We start from the raw sequence: 26,101 nt of genomic DNA on the forward strand, positions 1-26,101 counted from the left end.
TCTCTCTCTGCGTGTTATTCTATCTCTCTGCGTGTTATTATATCTCTGTGTGTTACTATATCACTCTGCGTGTTATATCGCTCTGCGTGTTATTATATCGCTCTGTGTGTTATTATATTGCTCTGCGTGTTATTATATCTCTCTGCGTGTTGTTATATCGCTCTGTGTGTTATTATATCTCTGCGTGTTATTATATCTCTCTGCGTGTTGTTATATCGCTCTGTGTGTTATTATATCTCTGCGTGTGATTACATCGCTCTGCGTGTGATTACATCGCTCCGTGTTGCACTGCTGGTCGCTCTGGCAGTGACAGGATTACATTTGTGTGTGTTTTGCCCTGCCTGTGTTCTCCATCACACGTTAGGCCGTGAAAGGGTGTCCGACTTGGTTACCACGGAGACACCAATAAGCTGATGATGTCAGCCAAAGATGGCCTTCCATTGGCTGTTCATTGTCCCTCTGGTGATGTCATAGCATGCTCTTCCTCCCCGTACACCCCCACACCTCTGACATCACCTCTCCCCCCCCCGGAACAGCTCTGCGGGGCTCTAATGGGGGAGAGGTTAGGGGATTGACGCTCTGCAGGAGCCATCCCCAACATGGGAGGCTTCCGCAGAGCGTTGCATCCTCTCTCCCCCCCCCCCCCCAAGATAGTGAAAGGGTTAATACAAGCCTTGTATAATTAGGCATAATAGTGAGGTGGGCTTCCTCTCTCTCTCTGCGCTTCCCCCCCCCCTCTCTCTCTCTCTCTCACGCCCCCCTCACACCCTCCACCCAGACAGTGACAGCTTCTCCGCAGAGCGAGCGCATAAAAGGGAGAGAGCGAGGGCGAGCGAGGGAGAGAGAGGGAGAGGGACGGATAGGCGTAAGGGAGAGACCCGCTCGCTCTCCAGGAGGTCAGGCTGCAGAGGTAAGAGATACCCATTGTGTACGCAGCGCGGGCAGCGGTAGTGCCAGCCTACCCCACACACACACAATACTACACCATGTATACACAGCACAGGTACAGCGGCAGTGCCAGCCTACCCCACACACACACACACTACTACACCATGTATACACAGCACAGGTACAGCGGCAGTGCCAGCCTCACACACACTACTACACAGCACAGGTACAGCGCGGACAGCGGCAGTGCCAGCCTCCCCGTCACACGCACTACTACACCATGTATACACAGCACAGGTACAGCGCGGGCAGCGGCAGTGTCAGCCTCCCCGTCACACGCACTGCTACACCATGTATACACAGCACAGGTACAGCGCGGACAGCGGCAGTGCCAGCCTCCCCGTCACACACACTACTACACCATGTATACACAGCACAGGTACAGCACGGGCAGTGCCAGCCTCCCCGTCACACGCACTACTACACCATGTATACACAGCACAGGTACAGCACGGGCAGCGGCAGTGCCAGCCTCCCCGTCACACGCACTGCTACACCATGTATACACAGCACAGGTACAGCACGGGCAGCGGCAGTGCCAGCCTCCCCGTCACACGCACTACTACACCATGTATACACAGCACAGGTACAGCGGCAGTGCCAGCCTCACACACTACTACACAGCACAGGTACAGTTCGGGCAGCAGCAGTGCCAGCCTCCCCGTCACATGCACTGCTACACCATGTATACACAGCACAGGTACAGCGCGGGCAGCGGCAGTGCCAGCCTCCCCGTCACACGCACTACTACACCATGTATACACAGCACAGGTACAGCGGCAGTGCCAGCCTCACACACTACTACACAGCACAGGTACAGTTCGGGCAGCAGCAGTGCCAGCCTCCCCGTCACATGCACTGCTACACCATGTATACACAGCACAGGTACAGCGCAGGCAGCGGCAGTGCCAGCCTCCCCCTCACACGCACTACTACACCATGTATACACAGCACAGGTACAGCGCGGACAGCGGCAGTGCCAGCCTCCCCTCACACACACTACTACACCATGTATACACAGCACAGGTACAGCGCGGACAGCGGTAGTGCCAGCCTCCCCCTCACACACTACTACACCATGTATACACAGCACAGGTACAGCGCGGGCAACGGTAGTGCCAGCCTCTCCCTCACACACTCCAACACCATGCCATGTATACACAGCACAGGTACACACATGCATTGCTGTGAATACAGAACACACAGCCGTGTGGGCTGCACGTGAAACAGAAACATGTCATTATGTGTTCATGTCATGTGTGGGTTTAACAGTGGAACGTGTGAACTTAGGGAGAAAGAGGGAGTGGGAGAGAGAGAGAGAGAGGGAGGGAGAGATCATGCAAGGAGAAGAGGAGGGATTCAAAGAGAGATGGGGGAGGGAGGACGGTCAATCTCTCAATGAAGGAAGAGAAAGATGAAAAGAAATGAATGCCAAACAGAATGAGTGAGAGGAGGGGGGGGGGGTGGAGGGGTGGAGAGAGGACAGAGAGACGGGATGAGGGAGAATAGAGGGTGGGATGGAGAGAGGAAGGGAGGTATGGAGAGAGGGAGGGAGGGATGGAGAAAGATGGAGAGATGACAGAGAAGGGGTGAGGGAGAACTAGAAAGGAGGAATGGAGAGAGGAAAGAGAAGGGATGGGGAAGGAGAGAGAGAAGGGATGAGGAAGGAGAGGGATGGACGAGGAAGGAGAGGGATGGACAGGGAAGGAGAGAGGGGGATGGACAGGGAGGGAGGCCTCACACATGCAGTTACAGCCACGTGATGCTCTGGACAGTGACCGTGACATAGGGACAGCTTGGGGAGGGGACTTTATTGTACGGTGACATTGTATGAGTCACCCACTTCTCTCCCCCACAGTGCCGTGTGAGTCACAGGGTGATTCAGGCTTGCCTGTGCCTCGCTCCGCGGGGGGCCACCCTGACACAGGGCTTTTCCACATCTAATCTCCAACCCCTTCCAAGCGTCCCCTCTCCCACACCCCCCCCCCCCCCCCCTGCAGGGGCTGGGGGCGGCTGTCTTGCTGTTCCATTGTGTCCCCCCCCTGTATTGTAAGCCATGGTCTGTGTAGGAAGATACATTGTGTCACTATTATGTGACACATTCATTATCAGTGTGTAGGATGTGCACAGGGATACATTGCGTCACTAATTGTGTTACAAGGTAATTACTGTGCTTTGTGTGCATGTATAGATTTATATAACACTCATACATCTATATACGTATCTATATAGACAGACATTATGTCGTTTATAGTGCCTAAACCATGCATATTAGCATACAGGTTTGCGCTGCAGGCCCGTGTGGCAGTGGAGGGGTTAATGTACGAATATACCAGCTGGTTATTATATGTTGGTGTTCGAGGTCGGGACATGTCTGTAAGCGGTGCACAAATCCCTCAGGCTATGCGTGGCGCACACAGTAATCGTATGTAGGGCCAGTACACAGCGCTATCCCCATGCAGACCCACAACACTGCATCACACACCGACACAACATGCCGACTTTCAGTACGATCACACACCAACACAGGCTTCGCAACTCCAGCCCTCCAGGGCCACTAACAGGCGTGCTTGTAAGGCTATCCCAGCTTCAGCACAGGTGGCTCAGCGAGTCTCAGCTTCAGCACAGGTGGCTCAGCGAGTCTCAGCTTCAGCACAGGTGGCTCAACCTTCGGCAGCCGCCTGTGCTGAAGCAGGGATATCCTGAAAACCTGACCTGTTGGTGGCCCTCGAGGGCTGGAGTTGCCCCGCCCCTGCGCTAACACAATACAGCACACACCCTGACCCATAACACTGCATCACACCGCAGTTAGTGTGGGCCGGGGCCTGCTCCCTGCCATCGGAGTTTCTCTAGCACAGAACTTCCCTCTTGCGCCAGAGAAAAAGAACCATTTAATGACCAAACACCCGGCGTGTCACTGCGTCCGCACATCTGCTGCGGGTCCCCAAACCATCCTTACTAACCCCATTGTGACATCACACAGGGGATTATGCTGCAGTCAAGGATTCTGGGTAGTGACATCATAAGCACAATAGGTGTGTCACTTCTCGCTCCCTCTCCTTCGCGTACGTGGATGTCACCCTGCTGCAATACACAGCTCGGACAGCCGAGACAGGGGGAAGTGTAGAGGCAGGAGACCAACTCAGAGACAGCGGTGATATCCTTCTTGGATCACGGGAAAGGTAAAATGGATGGCTATGCCAAGTGTAGGTGCTGTTGCACAGGGTTTGCTACCTGTCCGCTGCCAGAGCAATGCGCTGCCATCCTCTACGACGGCAATAGAAATGCCCAATGAGTTATCTAACCATTAACCCTTCCCCCTCCCTCCCCGCAGGTTCCACACACCGATTGCACCAGGGAGGACAGCGTTGCCGTTTGCAAGCGGCCGGCTTCCACCTGCCCCTTTCTATGCCCCTGCAGCTCTCCGCCATGAATTTCCGCAGCCACCGGCTCCTGCGCCGCTCCCCTCCTCCGCCCCCCATCGCCAAACCGACAGCGGTCAGCAGCCTCTCCTCGCTGGGGGGCATCGCTCAAATCAGCCCCTGCCTCTACCTCTCCAGCGGCAACGCCGCCGGCAGCCGGCACCTGGTGTACGCCCGCAACGTGACCTGCATCGTCAACGCCACGTTGGAGATCCCCAACACCAATTGGCCCGATGTGGACTACGTCAAGGTGCCCGTGCCGGACCTCCCGCACGCGCCGCTGGCTCTGTATTTTGATTCGGTCGCTGACCGGATCCACCAGACTGGGAAGAAGAACGGCCGGACGCTGGTGCACTGCGTGGCTGGAGTTAGCCGGTCAGCCAGCCTGTGCATCGCCTACTTGATGAAATACCACCGGCTCTCCCTCCTGGACGCCCACCAGTGGGTGAAGACCCGGAGGCCTGTGGTGAGGCCGAACGCCGGCTTCTGGCAGCAGCTCATCCAGTACGAGAAGAAGCTGTTCGGCAAGAACACGGTGAGGTTGGTGCCCTCGCCTCTGGGACTCATCCCCGATATTTACGAGCGTGAAACCCGTAGCCTCATCCCCGTGTGGGGATTCAGATAAAGATTCTCCCCCCCACCAGGACTAGGGGAGAAGGGGGTTCAGCCAAAACTTCTGCTATGAAGGGGGGGGGGGGGGGCACTATCCTATAGGACATTAAATAAATAAAAAGGACCATAGATGTGTTTGGGGTGTGTGCACTGGTGAGGTTCATCACGGCCCAGCACAGGGTTTCACTAAATAAAGATTGATGGAAAGAAGGGAATGCCGCTCAAAATCAAAAACAGAGGGGTTATGTTTGGTGTAGGGGTGTGGGCGACTTATTGGGGTCTCCTGCTCCTGTATGTGAAGGGAGATTGGACAATGCTGTGACACCCCCTTTGCAACTGTTTGTGAGGGGGGGGGGGGGACATGGATCAGTAAAACCCTTCAGTGCCAACGGGGCCTGCAGCATCTTTAGTGGTTAAAACCCCATTAAACGCTCTAACATGTGGCTGAATGCAGCTAACGCACCTTCAATAAAGTATTTATTTTTGGGGTGAGGGTAAAAGAGGGGCGTGGGGGAGGGGAGATGGTGCAGAACATACCTGTATATTTCCAAATAAAAGTTATTTATAAGACAATATTCTGAGTTTCAATGTCAACAAACTTTTATTTACAAAAAAAAAACCTTCTGATTAAAATAGCAAGTTAAACGAAGGGATCTCCGCATCTCTGGGAGACTTCCGAATACGAGACTGAATTTATTTATACAGAAACGTGCAGCGAGAACTGAACGAGACACAGATAGGGGTCAGAGCTGTGACAAGCCAGGGAATGAGGGGGTCACATTGGGACTCACTAAATGGGGACTCCCCGGTATGGGGGAATCCCACAGCAGGTCACGATGACCACGCGGGCGCGTTGTGAATCTCTGCGTGATGTATAAAGGACAGGCTGGGAGACGCAGGAAGGAGACCTGGCACGTGTGAGAGGGGGACACAGAGATACCCCCAGCGCACGCAAGACAGAGAGAGAGACCCCAGCGCGAGAGAGACCCCAGCGCAAGAGGCAGAGAGAGAGACCCCAGCACAAGAGGCAGAGAGAGAGACCCCAGCGCACGCAAGACAGAGAGAGACCCCAGCGCACGCAAGACAGAGAGAGAGACCCCAGCGCACGCAAGACAGAGAGACCCCAGCGCGAGACACCCCAGCGCACACAAGACAGAGAGAGACCCCAGCGCACGCAAGACAGAGAGAGACCCCAGCGCGAGAGACACCCCAGCGCACACAAGACAGAGAGAGACCCCAGCGCACGCAAGACAGAGAGAGACCCCAGCGCGAGAGACACCCCAGCGCACACGACAGAGAAAGACCCCAGCGCACGCAAGACAGAGAGAGACCCCAGCGCACGCAAGACAGAGAGAGACCCCAGCGCGAGACACCCCAGCGCAAGAGGCAGAGAGAGACCCCAGCGCAAGAGGCAGAGAGAGACCCCAGCGCAAGAGGCAGAGAGAGAGACCCCAGCGCAAGAGGCAGAGAGATCCCAGCGCAAGAGGCAGAGAGAGAGAGACCCCAGCGCAAGAGGCAGAGAGAGAGACCCCAGCGCAAGAGGCAGAGAGATCCCAGCGCAAGAGGCAGAGAGAGAGAGAGACCCCAGCGCAAGAGGCAGAGAGAGAGAGATCCCAGCGCAAGAGGCAGAGAGATCCCAGCGCAAGAGGCAGAGAGAGAGATCCCAGCGCAAGAGGCAGAGAGATCCCAGCGCAAGAGGCAGAGAGAGATCCCAGCGCAAGAGGCAGAGATCCCAGCGCAAGAGGCAGAGATCCCAGCGCAAGAGGCAGAGATCCCAGCGCAAGAGGCAGAGATCCCAGCGCAAGAGGCAGAGATCCCAGCGCAAGAGGCAGAGATCCCAGCGCAAGAGGCAGAGAGATCCCAGCGCAAGAGGCAGAGAGATCCCAGCGCAAGAGGCACAGAGAGACCCCAGCGCAAGAGGCAGAGAGAGAGATCCCAGCGCAAGAGGCAGAGAGAGATCCCAGCGCAAGAGGCAGAGAGAGATCCCAGCGCAAGAGGCAGAGAGAGATCCCAGCGCAAGAGGCAGAGAGAGATCCCAGCGCAAGAGGCAGAGAGAGATCCCAGCGCAAGAGGCAGAGAGAGATCCCAGCGCAAGAGGCAGAGAGAGATCCCAGCGCAAGAGGCAGAGAGAGATCCCAGCGCAAGAGGCAGAGAGATCCCAGCGCAAGAGGCACAGAGAGATCCCAGTGCAAGAGGCACAGAGAGAGAGATCCCAGCGCAAGAGGCAGAGACCGAGACACAGACAGATGAGGAATATTAACCCCTCGATATGTTACGTCACTGTGGGTCCCTCTGGTGGCAGGGTAATCGTGTCGCTGCCAGGGGGCCCTGCAATGCATCGCTGCGCAATAATAGGGTTACAAGTAGCACAGAGCCACAGCGAGACAGGCAGGCACAGAGGGGAGACAGCTGCCTATTAACATTTGGCGAGACAGGTGATGGTGTGGCCCTCTGGGCTGTTCCACTCTCCTCCCCCCTCTCAGTCGCTGTCACCGTCATCACTGATGATCCCCTTCAGGTTGGACCAGTCCATGGGCCTCTTCTTGCGGGGGGGAGCCTCGTCACCCTCGGAATCGGACCCCATGGCTTTCTTGTAGCCCACGGGTGAGGCGTCGCGGGGCGGGGACATCTGGTATGGGTTCCAGGTGGTACGCCGGCGGGGACGGCCTGGAAATGTGGGGAGGGGAGAAGAGCAGAGGGGGTTCACTCAATGGGTCCCTTCGGTGACCCTCCTGTCAGTCACCTTGGGGACAGACCCAAAGGGTCACATCTCTTCCACAATGAGTGGAGGTATGATGTTCACCGCATGCTGTTCCCTCGGTCACCCTGCGAGGGACGGTGACAGGAGAGACTTGTGACCGATCTAAAGTCACCCAGTGTACCGGTGGGTAAAGGGACAAGCAGGACTGGGAATAGCTACCTACAGTCATAGGTCCCCTGGGGTGGGGTATTGGGACACTGTGGATCATACGTCCCTGTCACCAGCATAATGGGCACTCACCAACGGTCGCTATGATGTTACAGGTGTCCAGTGACGCCAGCTCCGCTGCCTCCTCCCTCTTTAGCCGCACGACCCTGCACTTCTCCAGTGTTGGTGTCCCTGGGGGGGAGGCGCGTGAGAACGTGCGAGATACAGCTAAAAATAAAAATCATGCTCCCACGCCTCAGCAAACCCAAGCAGGGAATCTCGCAACGGTGGCCATTTTTAAAGGGACCCGGGAGATATGCGAGAGAAATGTAAGGTTTGCATTTGGGGAACGAGAACAAACAGGCGACGTACACATTAAATGGGGATAAATGAGGGGAATTTGATGGAGAAGGATTTAGGAGTGCTGGTAGACAGCAGGCTTAGCAACAGTCCAGGTTGGGCTACAGTTATGAATGGGCAGTACCGCAAGGATCGGTACTGGGACCCTACTCGAAGTGAAACTTCTTTGCTGGCACCTAGAGTTTTAATAGGAAAAAATCCCTTATGTTATAAAAAAAATTCCATAACATAAGTGACATCACTGCGGCAGAAAAGGCCATCAGATGTCAGGGGAGGGGGAGGAAAGACACTGACACTCATACTGACCGACAGAGACACACACAGAATTCAGTTACTATAAATATAGAAGTGCAAATAGCTAAAACACACGTTCTAAGTCACATTTCTTTGCGTTTTGGCACTGAAATTGTGTTTTGATTTTTAATTAAAAACCATCACAATCACAAATACAATATCTGTGACAAAATAGTGACAAAAGACAAAGAAGTTTCACATAAAATGCGCGTGTTCGGCACACACACTTTTTTTTAAACTTGTTTATTAATGACCTTGAGGTTGGCAGAGAGCAAAGTCTCCATCTTTGCTGATGATACGAAATTGTGTAAGGTAAGAGAATCAGAGCAGGATGTCATTTCTCTTCAGAAGGACTTGGAGAGACTGGAAACGTGGGCAGGTAAATGGCAAATGAGGTTTAATACAGATAAATGTAAGGTTATGCATTTGGGATGCAAGAATAAAAAGGCGACTTACAAATTAAATGGAGATATATTGGGGGAATCCTTGATGGAGAAGGATTTAGGAGTGCTTGTAGACAGCAGGTTTAGCAATAGTGCCCAATGTCATGCACTAGCTGCAAAGGCAAACAAGATCTTATCTTGCATCAAACGGGCAATGGATGGAAGGGAAGTAAACATAATTATGCCCCTTTACAAAGCATTAGTAAGACCACACCTTGAATATGGAGTACAATTTTGGGCACCAATCCTTAGAAAAGACATTATGGAACTAGAGAGAGTGCAGAGAAGAGCCACCAAATGAATAAAGGGGATGGACATCCTAACTTATGAGGAGAGGCTAGCTAAATTAGCTTTATTTACATTAGAAAAGAGGCGTCTAAGAGGGGATATGATAACTATATCCAAATATATTCAGGGACAATACAAGGAGCTTTCAAAAGAACTATTCATCCCACGGGCAGTACAAAGGACTCGGGGCCATCCCTTAAGGTTGGAGGAAAGGAGATTTCACAGCAACATCGGGAAGTGTGAGGTGTTTTTAGGAATGGTCAGACCGGCCGTATTTTAATATGGAAGTTTGACGTTGCGAAAGAAACAAGGTGATTTTTGGGATGATTGACCCAGTGACAGTGCCCGCTGGTCTCACCTTTGACCCCGAGCTCCTCCAGCTCCCTTTTCAGGATCTGCACTATGGCCTTGACAGAGCGGCAGTTATGTAGCAGTTTTTTGTAGTTCCGGCGCGCTCCGCATGTCACGATGTACCGCTTCAGCCGAGTGACGGAGGAGTGATCCTCCCGGGATGGGTTCTGTGGGCGGGAAAGGCTCATCAGTCCCCCTCTACCATACATCCCAACCTCCAGATGACCAAGGTTGGGCGAGGGGGGGGGGGGGGGGGGTTGGGGTGGGAGGAGGACCCTAAAAACAAACCTGTCTTTTGCACTTCAATCTCCCTCCCCCACGCTCGCGCGCCTTTCTGTTTCCCCTTCCTCCTCTGCGCACCTTGGCCTGCTTCTTGCCAGTGTTTCTCGCCAAAGCCGCCCCTCTCCACCCCATCGCCTCGTCTCTTCCCATTCCTCCTGGCCTCTCTTCACCCCATCGCCTCGTCTCTTCCCATTCCTCCTGGCCTCTCTCCACCCCATCGCCTCGTCTCTTCCCATTCCTCCAGGCCTCTCTCCACCCCATCGCCTTGTCTCTTCCCATTCCTCCTGGCCTCTCTCCACCCCATCGCCTCTTCCCATTCCTCCTGGCCTCTCACCACCCCATCGCCTTGTCTCTTCCCATTCCTCCTGGCCTCTCTCCCTCCACCCAGTCAATCTCTTCCAGTCTCTCCCATCACACCTTGCTTCTCTCCACCCCATCAATCTCCTGCCCTTCCACCTTGCTTCTCGCCAAAGCCGCCTCTCAACTCCATCAATCTCAACGTGCCTCTTGCCCAAGCCACCTCCCCCCATCCCATCATTCTCCTCCCCTTCCCCCTCGTCCTACTTCTTGCTGGTGTTCCTTGCCCATTTCCACTGCTCTCTCACCCCATGTCTCTTCCCCATCTCCCCCGGGCCCACCTTGTTCTGCTTCTTGCTGGTGTTCTTCTCCCCCTTGCTAGAGTCCACCGATGAATCGCTCTCTCCCCCGTCATCTTTGGCCTCCGCTTTCTTCTCCGCTGGCCCCTCTTCGTCGCTCTCGTCCATCTCTTGCTCCTTCTTGGCGGCACTCTGTCTCCCTGCAGCCTCATCCTCTTCACTGCTCGTCTTTTCCTCCTCACTGTCTGTCGCTTTCCCCTTACCCGGCGGTCCCTTACTCTTCTTTGCGCCCTTGCTGGCTGGTTCTTTCCTCGGAGCGCTCTTCCCTTTCGGAGCGCTCTTCCCTTTCGGAGCGCTCTTCTCTTTCGGAGCGCTCTTCCCTTTCGGAGCCTTCACTTCTGGCTCACTCTCGCTCTCCGTCTCTTTGTATTTCTTCGACGGCGTTCTCTCGTTCTTTGTGACTTCCTCCTCGCTCTCAGAGTCTTTTCCTTTCTTTGGCGCTGTCTCCTCGTCACCGCTCTCACTACACGTCTCATCTTTCACAGCCATCTCCTCCTCACTCTCACTGTCTGTCGCTTTCCCCTTACCCGGCGGTCTCTTACTCTTCTTTGCGCTCTTGCTGGCTGGTTCTTTCCTCGGGACGCTCTTCCCTTTCGGAGCGCTCTTCCCTTTCGGAGCCTTCACTTCTGGCTCACTCTCGCTCTCCGTCTCTTTGTATTTCTTCAACGTCGTTCTCTCGTCCTTTGTGACTTCCTCCTCACTCTCAGAGTCTTTTCCTTTCTTTGGCGCTGTCTCCTCGTCACCGCTCTCACTACACGTCTCATCTTTCACAGCCATCTCCTCCTCACTCTCACTGTCTGTCGCTTTCCCCTTACCCGGCGGTCTCTTACTCTTCTTTGCGCTCTTGCTGGCTGGTTCTTTCCTCGGGACGCTCTTCCCTTTCGGAGCGCTCTTCCCTTTCGGAGCCTTCACTTCTGGCTCACTCTCGCTCTCCGTCTCTTTGTATTTCTTCAACGTCGTTCTCTCGTCCTTTGTGACTTCCTCCTCACTCTCAGAGTCTTTTCCTTTCTTTGGCGCCGTCTCCTTGTCACCGCTCTCACTACACGTCTCATCTTTCACAATCTCCTCTCTCTCACCGTCTGTCTCTTTCTTCGACGCGCTCTTTTCACACTTCTTTGTAGCCGCTTTCTGCTTTTCTGAACTCTCTTTCTCACTCTCGCTGTCAGTCTCTTTTTCCTTTGTTGACCCTCTCTTATCTCTGCTTTCTTCCTCACTCTCACCGTCTGTCTCCTTCCTTGACACACTCTTGTGCCTTACGTCTGTCACTTCTGCTTCACTCTCACCACCTGTCTCTTTATTCTGTGACTTCTGATCGTCGCTCTCTTCACTCTCGCCGTCTGTCTCCTTCCTGGAAACACTCTTTTGCCTTGTGTCTGTCTCTTTATTCTGTGACTTCTCAACCTCGCTCTCTTCACTCTCGCTGTGTGTCTCTTTCTTTGGTACACGCTTATTTTTCCCGGTTTTCACTTTTCTAGCGCTCTCTTTTTTTGGTGCTCTCTTTCGTTTCGCTGTCGTCTCTTTTTCTTTCATGGACGTTCGCTTTTTACTTTCTGCAACATCGGCCTCACTGTCGCTCCCGGTCTCGCTCTCCTTTTGGCCATCACTCTCGCTGTCTGTCTCTTGGCCCTTCCTGGGCGCGCTCTTTCCCTTGGCCTGCACGCTCGCTCCTCTTTCCGGTTTTCTGGCCGTCTCACTCTTCCCGTCTTTTCTCACTGCAGTCTCGGAGGCTGCTGTCTCCGAAGAGCTTCCAGACACCCTCTTGCTGTCTCTCGCTCCTGTATGCCTTGAAGAAGGTTCAATCCCAGAATCTTCTTCTTCTGACCCATCACCTGGGATAGCAGAAGTCACATAATAGGCATGCACACTTCTCCCCAATCCCATGCAGTCTAACCTCCCATCCGTCTCCCCCCGTACAGTCTCGTCTCTCTCCCACCCTTCTCCCCCGTACAGTCTCGTCTCTCTCCCACCCGTCTTCCCAAGGTCTAATCTCGCACTCCCCTGCAGTCGCCCCTCTCACCCTGTAGGCGTTTTCTCTTATCGGGGGGCTCTCCCGCCCCTCCTCTCTCCATGTCACTGTCACTGCGGCCTCTCTTCTGCACCTTGTTAATAAGGGGCTCGTCATCGCTCGATTCCTCCTCCTGTGAGGGGTCAGAACATAATTCAGTGCCTGCCAGGGCCAAAGTGTACTAATGGCAGTGACAGGGTTAAGGGTCAGTCCCTCCTAGGGCAAAGTGTACTAATGGCAGTGACATGGTTAAGGGGTCAGTCCCTCCTAGGGGCAAAATGTACTAATGGCAGTGACAGGGTTAAGGGGTCAGTCCCTCCTAGGGGCAAAGTGTATTAATGGCAGTGACAGGGTTAAGGGGTCAGTCCCTCCTAGGGGCAAAGTGTACTAATGGTAGTGACATGGTTAAGGGGTCAGTCCCTCCTAGGGGCAAAATGTACTAATGGCAGTGACAGGGTTAAGGGTCAGTCCCTCCTAGGGGCAAAGTGTACTAATGGCAGTGACAGGGTTAAGGGGTCAGTCTCTCCTAGGGGCAAAATGTACTAATGGCAGTGACAGGGTTAAGGGTCAGTCCCTCGTAGGGGCAAAGTGTACTAATGGCAGTGACAGGGTTAAGGGTCAGTCCCTCCTAGGGGCAAAATGTACTAATGGCAGTGACAGGGTTAAGGGTCAGTTCCTCGTAGGGCCCTATTTTTTTTTTAAAATACATTTCTTTATTACAAGTGAACATAATATAAAACAGGTGGTGACACTCATTCACAGTAACATCACATCGATATTATAGATAAACACGTGAAAATGGAAAGTAGAACTAAAAGGTTCCAAATGCAGAATACATGTCTGTGTAGCATTCCCCCTTTAATATAAAACCAACACATGATATATCTCGGCCCACACCGCGACTCACTCATTTCATATACATTTGTAACCTACCTACTTTTCTAACCAGATTGTCTAGAATTGTTCCATAGAAACATTTATACTCCAACTCCTCTCCATTTCGTGAAAAGAAAGAACAACGGAAATCCAACGTTTAGGGGGTGAGGAACGGCAGACTCCATCACTGTCCCTTCTGTAACCAACAAACCTCCATCACTGTCCCTTCTGTAACCAACAAACCTCCATCACTGTCCCTTCTGTAACCACCAAACCTCCATCACTGTCCCTTCTGTAACCAACACACCTCCATCACTGTCCCTTCTGTAACCAACAAACCTCCATCACTGTCCCTTCTGTAACCAACAAACCTCCATCACTGTCCCTTCTGTAACCAACACACCTCCATCACTGTCCCTTCTGTAACCAACACACCTCCATCACTGTCCCTTCTGTAACCAACAAACCTCCATCACTGTCCCTTCTGTAACCAACAAACCTCCATCACTGCCCCTTCTGTAACCAACACACCTCCATCACTGTCCCTTCTGTAACCAACACACCTCCATCACTGTCCCTTCTGTAACCAACAAACCTCCATCACTGTCCCTTCTGTAACCAACACACCTCCATCACTGTCCCTTCTGTAACCAACAAACCTCCATCACTGTCCCTTCTGTAACCAACACACCTCCATCACTGTCCCTTCTGTAACCAACAAACCTCCATCACTGTCCCTTCTGTAACCAACACACCTCCATCACTGTCCCTTCTGTAACCAACACACCTCCCTCACTGTCCCTTCTGTAACCAACAAACCTCCATCACCTTCCCGGTAACAAATTCAGTTTGTGGCAAGTTCCCCTCAATAATGCATGTGATCCCCAGTCAGAGTAATTCAAAGGAGTCACGGCTTCCAGAAACACCTCTGGGGGTAAGTCCCGGCTTCCAGAAAGACCTTTGAGGGGTAAGTCCCGGCTTCCAGAAAGACCTTTGAGGGGTAAGTCCCGGCTCCCAGAAAGACCTCTGGGGGTAAGTCCCGGCTCCCAGAAAGACCTCTGGGGGTAAGTCCCGGCTCCCAGAAAGACCTCTGGGGGTAAGTCCCGGCTCCCAGAAAGACCTCTGGGGGTAAGTCCCGGCTCCCAGAAAGACCTCTGGGGGTAAGTCCCGGCTCCCAGAAAGACCTCTGGGGGTAAGTCCCGGCTCCCAGAAAGACCTCTGGGGGTAAGTCCCGGCTCCCAGAAAGACCTCTGGGGGTTAGTCCCGGCTCCCAGAAAGACCCCTGGGGGTAAGTCAGGGCTCCCAGAAAGACCTCTGGGGGTAAGTCAGGGCTCCCAGAAAGACCTCTGGGGGTAAGTCAGGGCTCCCAGAAAGACCTCTGGGGGTAAGTCAGGGCTCCCAGAAAGACCTCTGGGGGTAAGTCAGGGCTCCCAGAAAGACCTCTGGGGGTAAGTCCCGGCTCCCAGAAAGACCTCTGGGGGTAAGTCCCGGCTCCCAGAAAGACCTCTGGGGGTAAGTCCCGGCTCCCAGAAAGACCTCTGGGGGTAAGTCCCGGCTCCCAGAAAGACCTCTGGGGGTAAGTCCCGGCTCCCAGAAAGACCTCTGGGGGTAAGTCCCGGCTCCCAGAAAGACCTCTGGGGGTAAGTCCCGGCTCCCAGAAAGACCTCTGGGGGTAAGTCCCGGCTCCCAGAAAGACCTCTGGGGGTAAGTCCCGGCTCCCAGAAAGACCTCTGGGGGTTAGTCCCGGCTCCCAGAAAGACCCCTGGGGGTAAGTCAGGGCTCCCAGAAAGACCTCTGGGGGTAAGTCAGGGCTCCCAGAAAGACCTCTGGGGGTAAGTCAGGGCTCCCAGAAAGACCTCTGGGGGTAAGTCAGTGCTCCCAGAAAGACCTCTGGGGGTAAGTCAGGGCTCCCAGAAAGACCTCTGGGGGTAAGTCCGGGCTCCCAGAAAGACCTCTGGGGGTAAGTCCCGGCTCCCAGAAAGACCTCTGGGGGTAAGTCCCGGCTCCCAGAAAGACCTCTGGGGGTAAGTCCCGGCTCCCAGAAAGACCTCTGGGGGTAAGTCCCGGCTCCCAGAAAGACCTCTGGGGGTAAGTCCCGGCTCCCAGAAAGACCTCTGGGGGTAAGTCCCGGCTCCCAGAAAGACCTCTGGGGGTAAGTCCCGGCTCCCAGAAAGACCTCTGGGGTTAAGTCCCGGCTCCCAGAAAGACCTCTGGGGGTAAGTCCCGGCTCCCAGAAAGACCTCTGGGGGTAAGTCCCGGCTCCCAGAAAGACCTCTGGGGGTAAGTCCCGGCTCCCAGAAAGACCTCTGGGGGTAAGTCCCGGCTCCCAGAAAGACCTCTGGGGGTAAGTCCCGGCTCCCAGAAAGACCTCTGGGGGTAAGTCCCGGCTCCCAGAAAGACCTCTGGGGGTAAGTCCCGGCTCCCAGAAAGACCTCTGGGGGTAAGTCCCGGCTCCCAGAAAGACCTCTGGGGGTAAGTCCCGGCTCCCAGAAAGACCTCTGGGGGTAAGTCCCGGCTCCCAGAAAGACCTCTGGGGGTAAGTCCCGGCTCCCAGAAAGACCTCTGGGGGTAAGCCCCGGCTCCCAGAAAGACCTCTGGGGGTAAGTCCCGGCTCCCAGAAAGACCTCTGGGGGTAAGTCCCGGCTCCCAGAAAGACCTCTGGGGGTAAGTCCCGGCTCCCAGAAAGACCTCTGGGGGTAAGTCCCGGCTCCCAGAAAGACCTCTGGGGGTAAGTCAGGGCTCCCAGAAAGACCTCTGGGGGTAAGTCAGGGCTCCCAGAAAGACCTCTGGGGGTAAGTCAGGGCTCCCAGAAAGACATCTGGGGGTAAGTCAGGGCTCCCAGAAAGACCTCTGGGGGTAAGTCCCGGCTCCCAGAAAGACCTCTGGGGGTAAGTCCCGGCTCCCAGAAAGACCTCTGGGGGTAAGTCCCGGCTCCCAGAAAGACCTCTGGGGGTAAGTCACGGCTCCCAGAAAGACCTCTGGGGGTAAGTCAGGGCTTCCAGAAAGACCTCTGGGGGTAAGTCCCGGCTCCCAGAAAGACCTCTGGGGGTAAGTCCCGGCTCCCAGAAAGACCTCTGGGGGTAAGTCCCGGCTCCCAGAAAGACCTCTGGGGGTAAGTCCCGGCTCCCAGAAAGACCTCTGGGGGTAAGTCCCGGCTCCCAGAAAGACCTCTGGGGGTAAGTCACGGCTTCCAGAAAGACCTCTGGGGGTAAGTTACGGCTCCCAGAAAGACCTCTGGGGGTATGTCATGGCTCCCAGAAAGACCTCTGGGGGTAAGTCCCGGCTCCCAGAAAGACCTCTGGGGGTAAGTCACGGCTTCCAGAAAGACCTCTGGGGGTAAGTCACGGCTCCCAGAAAGACCTCTGGGGGTATGTCATGGCTCCCAGAAAGAATACACATAAATGTAAGGTTTGCATTTGGGATGCAAGAATAAAAAGGCGACGTACACATTAAATGGAGATATATTGGGGGAATCCTTGATGGAGAAGGATTTAGGAGTGCTTGTAGACAGCAGGCTTAGCAATAGTGCCCAATGTCATGCAGTAGCTGCAAAGGCAAACAAGATCTTATCTTGCATCAAACGGGCAATGGATGGAAGGGAAGTAAACATAATTATGCCCCTTTACAAAGCATTAGTAAGACCACACCTTGAATATGGAGTACAATTTTGGGCACCAATCCTAAGAAAAGACATTATGGAACTAGAGAGAGTGCAGAGAAGAGCCACCAAATGAATAAAGGGGATGGACAATCTAACTTATGAGGAGAGGCTAGCTATATTAGATTTATTTACATTAGAAAAGAGGTGTCTAAGAGGGGATATGGTAACTATATACAAATATATTCAGGGACAATACAGGGAGCTTTCAAAAGAACTATTCATCCCATGGGCAGTACTAAGGACTCGGGGCCATCCCTTAAGGTCGGAGGAAAGGAGATTTCACAGCAACAAAGGAAAGGGTTCTTTACAGTAAGGGCAGTTAAAATGTGGAATTCATTACCCATGGAGATTGTGATGGCAGATACAATAGATTTGTTCAAAAAAAGGTTGGACATCTTTTTAGATGGGAAAGGTATACAGGTATATACCAAATAAGTAAACATGGGAAGGTTGTTGATCCAGGGAGTAATCTGATTGCCAATTCTTGGAGTCAGGAAGGAATTTATTTTCCCCCTTATGAGATATCATTGGATGATATGACACTGGGGTTTTTGTTTGCCTTCCTCTGGATCAATAAGTACGTATAGATATAGGATAAAGTTTCTGTTGTCTAAATTTATCATAGGGTGAACTTGATGGACGTACGTCTTTTTTCAACCTCATTTACTATGTAACCTCTGGGGGTAAGTCAGGGCACCCAGAAAGACCTCTGGGGGTAAGTCCCGGCTCCCAGAAAGACCTCTGGGGGTAAGTCCCGGCTCCCAGAAAGACCTCTGGGGGTAAGTCCCGGCTCCCAGAAAGACCTCTGGGGGTAAGTCAGGGCTCCCAGAAAGACCTCTGGGGGTAAGTCAGGGCTCCCAGAAAGACCTCTGGGGGTAAGTCCCGGCTCCCAGAAAGACCTCTGGGGGTAAGTCCCGGCTCCCAGAAAGACCTCTGGGGGTAAGTCCCGGCTCCCAGAAAGACCTCTGGGGGTAAGTCCCGGCTCCCAGAAAGACCTCTGGGGGTAAGTCCCGGCTCCCAGAAAGACCTCTGGGGGTAAGTCCCGGCTCCCAGAAAGACCTCTGGGGGTAAGTCCCGGCTCCCAGAAAGACCTCTGGGGGTAAGTCCCGGCTCCCAGAAAGACCTCTGGGGGTAAGTCCCGGCTCCCAGAAAGACCTCTGGGGGTAAGTCCCGGCTCCCAGAAAGACCTCTGGGGGTAAGTCCCGGCTCCCAGAAAGACCTCTGGGGGTAAGTCCCGGCTCCCAGAAAGACCTCTGGGGGTAAGTCCCGGCTCCCAGAAAGACCTCTGGGGGTAAGTCCCGGCTCCCAGAAAGACCTCTGGGGGTAAGTCCCGGCTCCCAGAAAGACCTCTGGGGGTAAGTCCCGGCTCCCAGAAAGACCTCTGGGGGTAAGTCCCGGCTCCCAGAAAGACCTCTGGGGGTAAGTCCCGGCTCCCAGAAAGACCTCTGGGGGTAAGTCCCGGCTCCCAGAAAGACCTCTGGGGGTAAGTCAGGGCTCCCAGAAAGACCTCTGGGGGTAAGTCAGGGCTCCCAGAAAGACCTCTGGGGATAAGTCCCGGCTCCCAGAAAGCCCCCCGGGGGATAAGTCCCGGCTCCCAGAAAGCCCCCCGGGGGTAAGTCACGGCTCCAGTTGGGCACACATTTCCCGGCTCTGAGAGAGATATCGGAACGTGCATCACACGTCTCGGCGATCGGAAAGACAGAAAGAAAGGACAGATCAATACTCGGTGGAAACGGTTGTAGCCAATTCACAGATATCAATTTGCGAGCCACCAACGTGGCCACCCCACGCCAGTCTGAGTCCGCCACACACCCACATAGCAACGCCCTGCAGGGCAAAGGCAGCCACGGATGAAACCACCTACTCAAACAATGCAACGTTTTGTTCCAGAAACGCCTGATCTTTCCGCAGTGCCCCCAACAGCGGGCGAATGCAGCGTCCATGCGCCCGTAGCGCGTCCGCTCCGAAATGCATGGAGTGGTCTGGGAACGAGGCGGGCCCGATCAAACAACTGTCATTTGCACAGATTGTCGTCTAATGTTATCTTTCTGTGCCCAGAAAGTAGTGTCCCGGGAAGCACGGGGAAACGGACAAGCGATCTACTTAATAAGGCGATTCAATGTTAAGCGGTATCAATTTCCACTATAGGTGTATATATAGGAGCCGGGAGGTAAAGCCCAGCTCCAAGCGGTTTCCGTCTAACACAGGGGCGGCCAACTTCAGTACTCAGGGGCCCCCAGGGGGTGAGGTGTTCAGGGTGTCCCAGCTCCTGCACAGGTTGCTCAATCAGCCCCTGCTTCAGCACAGAAGGCTCAATCAGTGGTCACTTGTGCTGAAGATGGGATATCCTTAAAACCTGACTTGGGGCGGTTTTGTGGAGCGGAGGTGAGCCTCCTGCCCTATACTCTGAACGCCCTTCTGGGTTCAAATACTGTAGGTTCAATTTCTGCAGCAAAGTTGAGGGAAGTGACATGTTTAAGGGGAAGGGGGGAGGGGAGGGGGGGGAGGGGTTAGGAGGACACGGTACCTGCATCCTCAGCAACTCCTGCTCCACAATGCGCTTCAGTGTCTGACGCTCCAGGTGAGAAAGGGAGGAGCGGCCGGAGTGAGAGAGGAACCGAGAGCGCACGACAGAGTGAGTGAGGACACTGTGGGGAGAAAGAGAGGGCAGAGAGGGCAAGGGGAAAAAGAGGGGAGAGGGGGCAAGGGGGGGGGGGGGAGAGAGGGCAAGGGGAAAAAGAGGGGAGAGAGGGCAAGGGGAAAAAGAGGGGAGAGAGGGCAAGGGGGGGGGGGAGAGAGGGCAAGAGGAAAAGAGGGGAGAGAGGGCACGGGGGGGGGAGAGAGGGCACGGGGGGGGAGAGAGGGCACGGGGGGGGAGAGAGGGCACGGGGGGGGGGAGAGAGGGCACGGGGGGGGAGAGAGGGCACGGGGGGGGAGAGAGGGCACGGGGGGGGGAGAGAGGGCACGGGGGGGGAGAGAGGGCACGGGGGGGGAGAGAGGGCACGGGGGGGAGAGAGGGCACGGGGGGGGAGAGAGGGCACGGGGGGGGGGAGAGAGGGCACGGGGGGGGAGAGAGGGCAAGGGGGGGGAGAGAGGGCAAGGGGGGGAGAGAGGGCACGGGGGGGGAGAGAGGGCAAGGGGGGAGAGAGGGCAAGGGGGGGAGAGAGGGCACGGGGGGGGAGAGAGGGCACGGGGGGGGAGAGAGGGCACGGGGGGGGAGAGAGGGCACGGGGGGGAGAGAGGGCACGGGGGGGGAGAGAGGGCACGGGGGGGGAGAGAGGGCACGGGGGGGGGAGAGAGGGCAAGGGGGGGAGAGAGGGCAAGGGGGGGAGAGAGGGCAAGGGGGGGAGAGAGGGCAAGGGGGGGAGAGAGGGCAAGGGGGGGAGAGAGGGGAGGGAGAGAGGGCAAGGGGAAAAAGAGGGGAGAGGGGGCAAGGGGGGGAGAGAGGGCAAGGGGAAAAAGAGGGGAGAGAGGGCAAGGGGGGGGGGGAGAGAGGGCAAGGGGAAAAAGAGGGGAGAGAGGGCACGGGGGGGAGAGAGGGCAAGGGGGGAGAGAGGGCAAGGGGGGGAGAGAGGGCAAGGGGGGGAGAGAGGGCAAGGGGGGGAGAGAGGGCAAGGGGGGAGAGAGGGCAAGGGGGGGAGAGAGGGCAAGGGGGGGAGAGAGGGCAAGGGGGGGAGAGAGGGCAAGGGGGGGAGAGAGGGCAAGGGGGGGAGAGAGGGCAAGGGGGGGAGAGAGCGCACAGGGAAGGGGGGGGAGAGAGCGCACGGGGAAGGGGGGGGAGAGCGCAAAAAAGGGGGGGAGAGAGCGCAAAAAAAGGGGGGGAGAGAGCGCAAAAAAAGGGGGGGAGAGAGCGCGGGGAAGGGGGGGGAGAGAGCGCGCGGGGAAGGGGGGGAGAGAGCGCGCGGGGAAGGGGGGGAGAGAGCGCGCGGGGAAGGGGGGGGAGAGAGCGCGCGGGGAAGGGGGGGAGAGAGCGCGCGGGGAAGGGGGGGAGAGAGCGCGCGGGGGAAGGGGGGGGAGAGAGCGCGCGGGGAAGGGGGGGAGAGAGCGCGCGGGGAAGGGGGGGAGAGAGCGCGCGGGGAAGGGGGGGATGAGAGCGCGCGGGGAAGGGGGGGAGAGAGCGCGCGGGAAGGGGGGGAGAGAACGCGCGGGGGAGGGGGGGGAGAGAGCGCGCGGGGGAGGGGGGGGAGAGAGCGCGCGGGGGAGGGGGGGGAGAGAGCGCGCGGGGGAGGGGGGGAGAGAGCGCGCGGGGGAGGGGGGGGGAGAGCGCGCGGGGGAGGGGGGGAGAGAGCGCGCGGGGGAGGGGGGGAGAGAGCGCGCGGGGGAGGGGGGGAGAGAGCGCGCGGGGGAGGGGGGAGAGAGCACGCGGGGGAGGGGGGGAGAGAGCGCAAGGGGAAGGGGGGGAGAGAGCGCAAGGGGAAGGGGGGGAGAGAGCGGAAGGGGGGGGGGAGAGAGCGGAAGGGGGGGGGAGAGAGCGCAAGAGGAAGGGGGGGGGGAGAGAGCGCAAGGGGAAGGGGGGGAGAGAGCGCAAGGGGAAGGGGGGAGAGAGCTCAAGGGAAGGGGGGGAGAGAGCGCAAGGGGAAGGGGGGAGAGAGCGCAAGGGGAAGGGGGGGAGAGAGCGCAAGGGGAAGGGGGGGGGAGAGAGCGCAAGGGGAAGGGGGGGGGAGAGCGCAAGGGGAAGGGGGGGGAGAGCGCAAGGGGAAGGGGGGGGGAGAGAGCGCAAGGGGAAGGGGGGGGGAGAGAGCGCAAGGGGAAGGGGGGGGGAGAGAGCGCAAGGGGAAGGGGGGGGAGAGAGCGCAAGGGGAAGGGGGGGGGAGAGAGCGCAAGGGGAAGGGGGGGAGAGAGCGCAAGGGGAAGGGGGGGAGAGAGCGCAAGGGGGGAAGGGGGGGGAGAGAGCGCAAGGGGAAGGGGGGGAGAGAGCGCAAGGGGAAGGGGGGGGGGAGAGAGCGCAAGGGGAAGGGGGGAGAGAGCGCAAGGGGAAGGGGGGGAGAGAGCGCAAGGGGAAGGGGGGGAGAGAGCGCAAGGGGAAGGGGGGAGAGCGCAAGGGGAAGGGGGGGAGCGCAAGGGGAAGGGGGGGAGCGCAAGGGGAAGGGGGGGGAGAGCGCAAGGGGAAGGGGGGGAGAGCGCAAGGGGAAGGGGGGGGAGAGCGCAAGGGGAAGGGGGGGAGAGCGCAAGGGGAAGGGGGGGGAGAGCGCAAGGGGAAGGGGGGGGAGAGCGCAAGGGGGAAGGGGGGGAGAGAGCGCAAGGGGAAGGGGGGGAGAGCGCAAGGGGAAGGGGGGGAGAGCGCAAGGGAAGGGGGGAGAGCGCAAGGGGAAGGGGGGGGAGAGCGCAAGGGGAAGGGGGGGAGAGCGCAAGGGGAAGGGGGGGAGAGCGCAAGGGGAAGGGGGGGGAGAGCGCAAGGGAAGGGGGGGAGAGCGCAAGGGGAAGGGGGGGGAGAGCGCAAGGGGAAGGGGGGGGAGAGCGCAAGGGGAAGGGGGGGGAGAGCGCAAGGGGAAGGGGGGGGAGAGCGCAAGGGGAAGGGGGGGAGAGCGCAAGGGGAAGGGGGGGGAGAGCGCAAGGGGAAGGGGGGGAGAGCGCAAGGGGAAGGGGGGGGAGAGCGCAAGGGGAAGAGAGAGCGCAAGGGGAAGGGGGGGAGAGAGCGCAAGGGGGGGGGGGGAGAGCGCAAGGGGAAGGGGGGGAGAGAGCGCAAGGGGAAGGGGGGGAGAGTGCGCAAGGGGAAGGGGGGGAGAGAGCGCAAGGGGAAGGGGGGGAGAGAGCGCAAGGGGAAGGGGGGGAGAGAGCGCAAGGGGAAGGGGGGGAGAGCGCAAGGGAAGAGAGAGCGCAAGGGGAAGGGGGGGAGAGAGCGCAAGGGGAAGGGGGGGAGAGCGCAAGGGGAAGGGGGGGGAGAGCGCAAGGGGAAGGAGAGCGCAAGGGGAAGGGGGGGAGAGCGCAAGGGGAAGGGGGGGAGAGCGTAAGGGGAAGGGGGGGAGAGCGCAAGGGGAAGGGGGGAGAGAGCGCAAGGGGAAGGGGGGAGAGAGCGCAAGGGGAAGGGGGGGAGAGAGCGCAAGGGGAAGGGGGGGGAGAGCGCAAGGGGAAGGGGGGGAGAGCGCAAGGGGAAGGGGGGGAGAGCGCAAGGGGAAGGGGGGGAGAGCGCAAGGGGAAGGGGGGGAGAGCGCAAGGGGAAGGGGGGGAGAGCGCAAGGGGAAGGGGGGGAGAGCGCAAGGGGAAGGGGGGGAGAGCGCAAGGGGAAGGGGGGGGAGAGCGCAAGGGGAAGGGGGGGAGAGCGCAAGGGGAAGGGGGGAGAGAGCGCAAGGGGAAGGGGGGGAGAGAGCGCAAGGGGAAGGGGGGAGAGAGCGCAAGGGGAAGGGGGGAGAGAGCGCAAGGGGAAGGGGGGAGAGAGCGCAAGGGGAAGGGGGGGAGAGAGCGCAAGGGGAAGGGGGGGAGAGAGCGCAAGGGGAAGGGGGGAGAGAGCGCAAGGGGAAGGGGGGGAGAGAGCGCAAGGGGAAGGGGGGGAGAGAGCGCAAGGGGAAGGGGGGGAGAGAGCGCAAGGGGAAGGGGGGGGAGAGAGCGCAAGGGGAAGGGGGGGAGAGAGCGCAAGGGGAAGGGGGGAGAGAGCGCAAGGGGAAGGGGGGGGAGAGCGCAAGGGGAAGGGGGGAGAGCGCAAGGGAAGGGGGGAGAGTGCGCAAGGGGAAGGGGGGGAGAGAGCGCAAGGGGAAGGGGGGGAGAGAGCGCAAGGGGAAGGGGGGGAGAGAGCGCAAGGGGAAGGGGGGGAGAGAGCGCAAGGGGAAGGGGGGGGAGAGCGCAAGGGGAAGGGGGGGAGAGAGCGCAAGGGGAAGGGGGGGAGAGAGCGCAAGGGGAAGGGGGGGAGAGAGCGCAAGGGGAAGGGGGGGAGAGAGCGCAAGGGGAAGGGGGGGAGAGAGCGCAAGGGAAGGGGGGGAGAGAGCGCAAGGGGAAGGGGGGGGGGAGAGCGCAAGGGGAAGGGGGGGAGCGCAAGGGGAAGGGGGGGGAGAGAGCGCAAGGGGAAGGGGGGGGAGAGCGCAAGGGGAAGGGGGGGAGCGCAAGGGAAGGGGGGGGAGAGCGCAAGGAGAAGGGGGGGAGAGAGCGCAAGGGGAAGGGGGGAGAGAGCGCAAGGGAAGGGGGGGAGAGAGCGCAAGGGGAAGGGGGGGAGAGCGCAAGGGGAAGGGGGGGAGAGCGCAAGGGGAAGGGGGGGGAGAGCACAAGGGGAAGGGGGGGGAGAGCACAAGGGGAAGGGGGGGGAGAGCACAAGGGGAAGGGGGGGGAGAGCACAAGGGGAAGGGGGGGAGAGCGCAAGGGGAAGGGGGGGGAGAGCGCAAGGGGAAGGGGGGGAGAGCGCAAGGGGAAGGGGGGGGAGAGCGCAAGGGGAAGGGGGGGAGAGCGCAAGGGGAAGGGGGGGGAGAGCGCAAGGGGAAGGGGGGGAGAGCGCAAGGGGAAGGGGGGGGAGAGCGCAAGGGGAAGGAGAGCGCAAGGGGAAGGGGGGAGAGCGCAAGGGGAAGGGGGGAGAGCGCAAGGGGAAGGGGGGGGAGAGCGCAAGGGGAAGAGAGAGCGCAAGGGGAAGGGGGGGAGAGAGCGCAAGGGGAAGGGGGGGAGAGAGCGCAAGGGGAAGGGGGGGAGAGAGCGCAAGGGGAAGGGGGGAGAGAGCGCAAGGGGAAGGGGGGGAGAGCGCAAGGGGAAGGGGGGGAGAGCGCAAGGGGAAGGGGGGGAGAGCGCAAGGGGAAGGGGGGGAGAGCGCAAGGGGAAGGGGGGAGAGCGCAAGGGGAAGGGGGGGAGAGAGCGCAAGGGGAAGGGGGGGAGAGAGCGCAAGGGGAAGGGGGGGAGAGAGCGCAAGGGGAAGGGGGGGAGAGAGCGCAAGGGAAGGGGGGGAGAGAGCGCAAGGGGAAGGGGGGGAGAGCGCAAGGGGAAGGGGGGGAGAGCGCAAGGGGAAGGGGGGGAGAGCGCAAGGGGAAGGAGAGCGCAAGGGGAGGAGAGCGCAAGGGGAAGGGGGGGAGAGCGCAAGGGGGAAGGGGGGGAGAGAGCGCAAGGGGAAGGGGGGGAGAGAGCGCAAGGGGAAGGGGGGAGAGAGCGCAAGGGGAAGGGGGGGAGAGAGCGCAAGGGAAGGGGGGGAGAGAGCGCAAGGGGAAGGGGGGGAGAGAGCGCAAGGGGAAGGGGGAGAGAGCGCAAGGGGAAGGGGGGGAGAGAGCGCAAGGGGAAGGGGGGGAGAGAGCGCAAGGGGAAGGGGGGGAGAGAGCGCAAGGGGAAGGGGGGAGAGAGCGCAAGGGAAGGGGGGAGAGAGCGCAAGGGGAAGGGGGGGAAAGAGCGCAAGGGGAAGGGGGGGAGAGAGCGCAAGGGGAAGGGGGGGAGAGAGCGCAAGGGGAAGGGGGGGAGAGAGCGCAAGGGGAAGGGGGGGAGAGCGCAAGGGGAAGGGGGGGAGAGCGCAAGGGGAAGGGGGGGGGAGAGCGCAAGGGGAAGGGGGGGAGAGAGCGCGCGGGGAAGGGGGGGGGAGAGCGCAAGGGGAAGGGGGGGAGAGAGCAAGTTGGGAGAGAGAACACAAAGAGGGGGAGGGAGATATTTAGATGAGGGAATAGTTGCTGCATTCTGACGTCATCTCCCCGATACCCCCTCCCTACGTCTCTGACATCATATCCCAGTCCAACGTTCTATGTCACACGCCCCCTCCCTCTCTGGTGCTCTGAGCTCACACCTCCACTACTCCTCTCTGACGTCACTGCCCGTCTGTAACCTCCCAGCACTGACTCCGAGACCCCCCGGGCCGCCTCTGACGTCATACCCCCCCCCCCCGGGTCAGCATGGCATCGCTGTCCTGTTCCTGACGTTACAGTTACGCACGTGAGGTCCGGGCTCCGCTGGAAGAGACCCCGGGTAAAGCTCCGCATCTCGCGGTCACTCTCTCCCGCCATAATTAAACCGTCGCTGCGCGCGCCCGAGACAAGCCGCGAGACTAGCCACGCCCACCCCGGGACCGGACACGCCCACCTCTGAGGATAAGCTCCCCCGAGACAAG

General features: G+C 58.4%; 2 protein-coding genes across 6 annotated transcripts; one reads left to right on the forward strand and one right to left on the reverse strand.

Moving 5' to 3' along the window:
• Positions 1-532: 532 nt before the first annotated feature.
• On the forward strand, positions 533-5,545 carry LOC142477687 (dual specificity protein phosphatase 14-like). 2 transcript variants are annotated; one of them, XM_075582353.1, is made up of 2 exons: positions 533-910; positions 4,283-5,545. In XM_075582353.1, the coding sequence occupies exon 2, from the start codon at positions 4,357-4,359 to the stop codon at positions 4,993-4,995; it is 639 nt and encodes a 212-aa protein (XP_075438468.1). In that variant the 5' UTR covers positions 533-910; positions 4,283-4,356; the 3' UTR covers positions 4,996-5,545. The 2 variants fall into 2 exon arrangements, with proteins under 2 accessions (XP_075438468.1, XP_075438469.1); XM_075582354.1 differs by lacking the exon at positions 533-910 and adding an exon at positions 2,946-4,130.
• Positions 5,546-5,564: 19 nt separating this feature from the next.
• HIRIP3 (HIRA interacting protein 3) lies at positions 5,565-26,084 on the reverse strand. 4 transcript variants are annotated; one of them, XM_075582352.1, is made up of 8 exons: positions 25,927-26,084; positions 19,634-19,754; positions 12,582-12,702; positions 11,453-12,393; positions 10,547-11,182; positions 9,634-9,793; positions 7,984-8,118; positions 5,565-7,649 (listed from the first exon to the last, which is right to left on the reverse strand). In XM_075582352.1, exons 1-8 carry the CDS (start codon positions 25,995-25,997, stop codon positions 7,462-7,464), a joined length of 2,373 nt encoding a protein of 790 aa, XP_075438467.1. In that variant the 5' UTR covers positions 25,998-26,084; the 3' UTR covers positions 5,565-7,461. The 4 variants fall into 4 exon arrangements, with proteins under 4 accessions (XP_075438467.1, XP_075438465.1, XP_075438464.1 ...); XM_075582350.1 differs by having other exon boundaries at positions 7,984-8,082; positions 10,547-12,393; XM_075582349.1 differs by having other exon boundaries at positions 10,547-12,393.
• Positions 26,085-26,101: the final 17 nt, after the last annotated feature.

The sequence above is a fragment of the Ascaphus truei genome, unplaced genomic scaffold, assembly GCF_040206685.1.
Source record: "Ascaphus truei isolate aAscTru1 unplaced genomic scaffold, aAscTru1.hap1 HAP1_SCAFFOLD_2263, whole genome shotgun sequence".
NCBI lineage: Eukaryota > Metazoa > Chordata > Amphibia > Anura > Ascaphidae > Ascaphus > Ascaphus truei.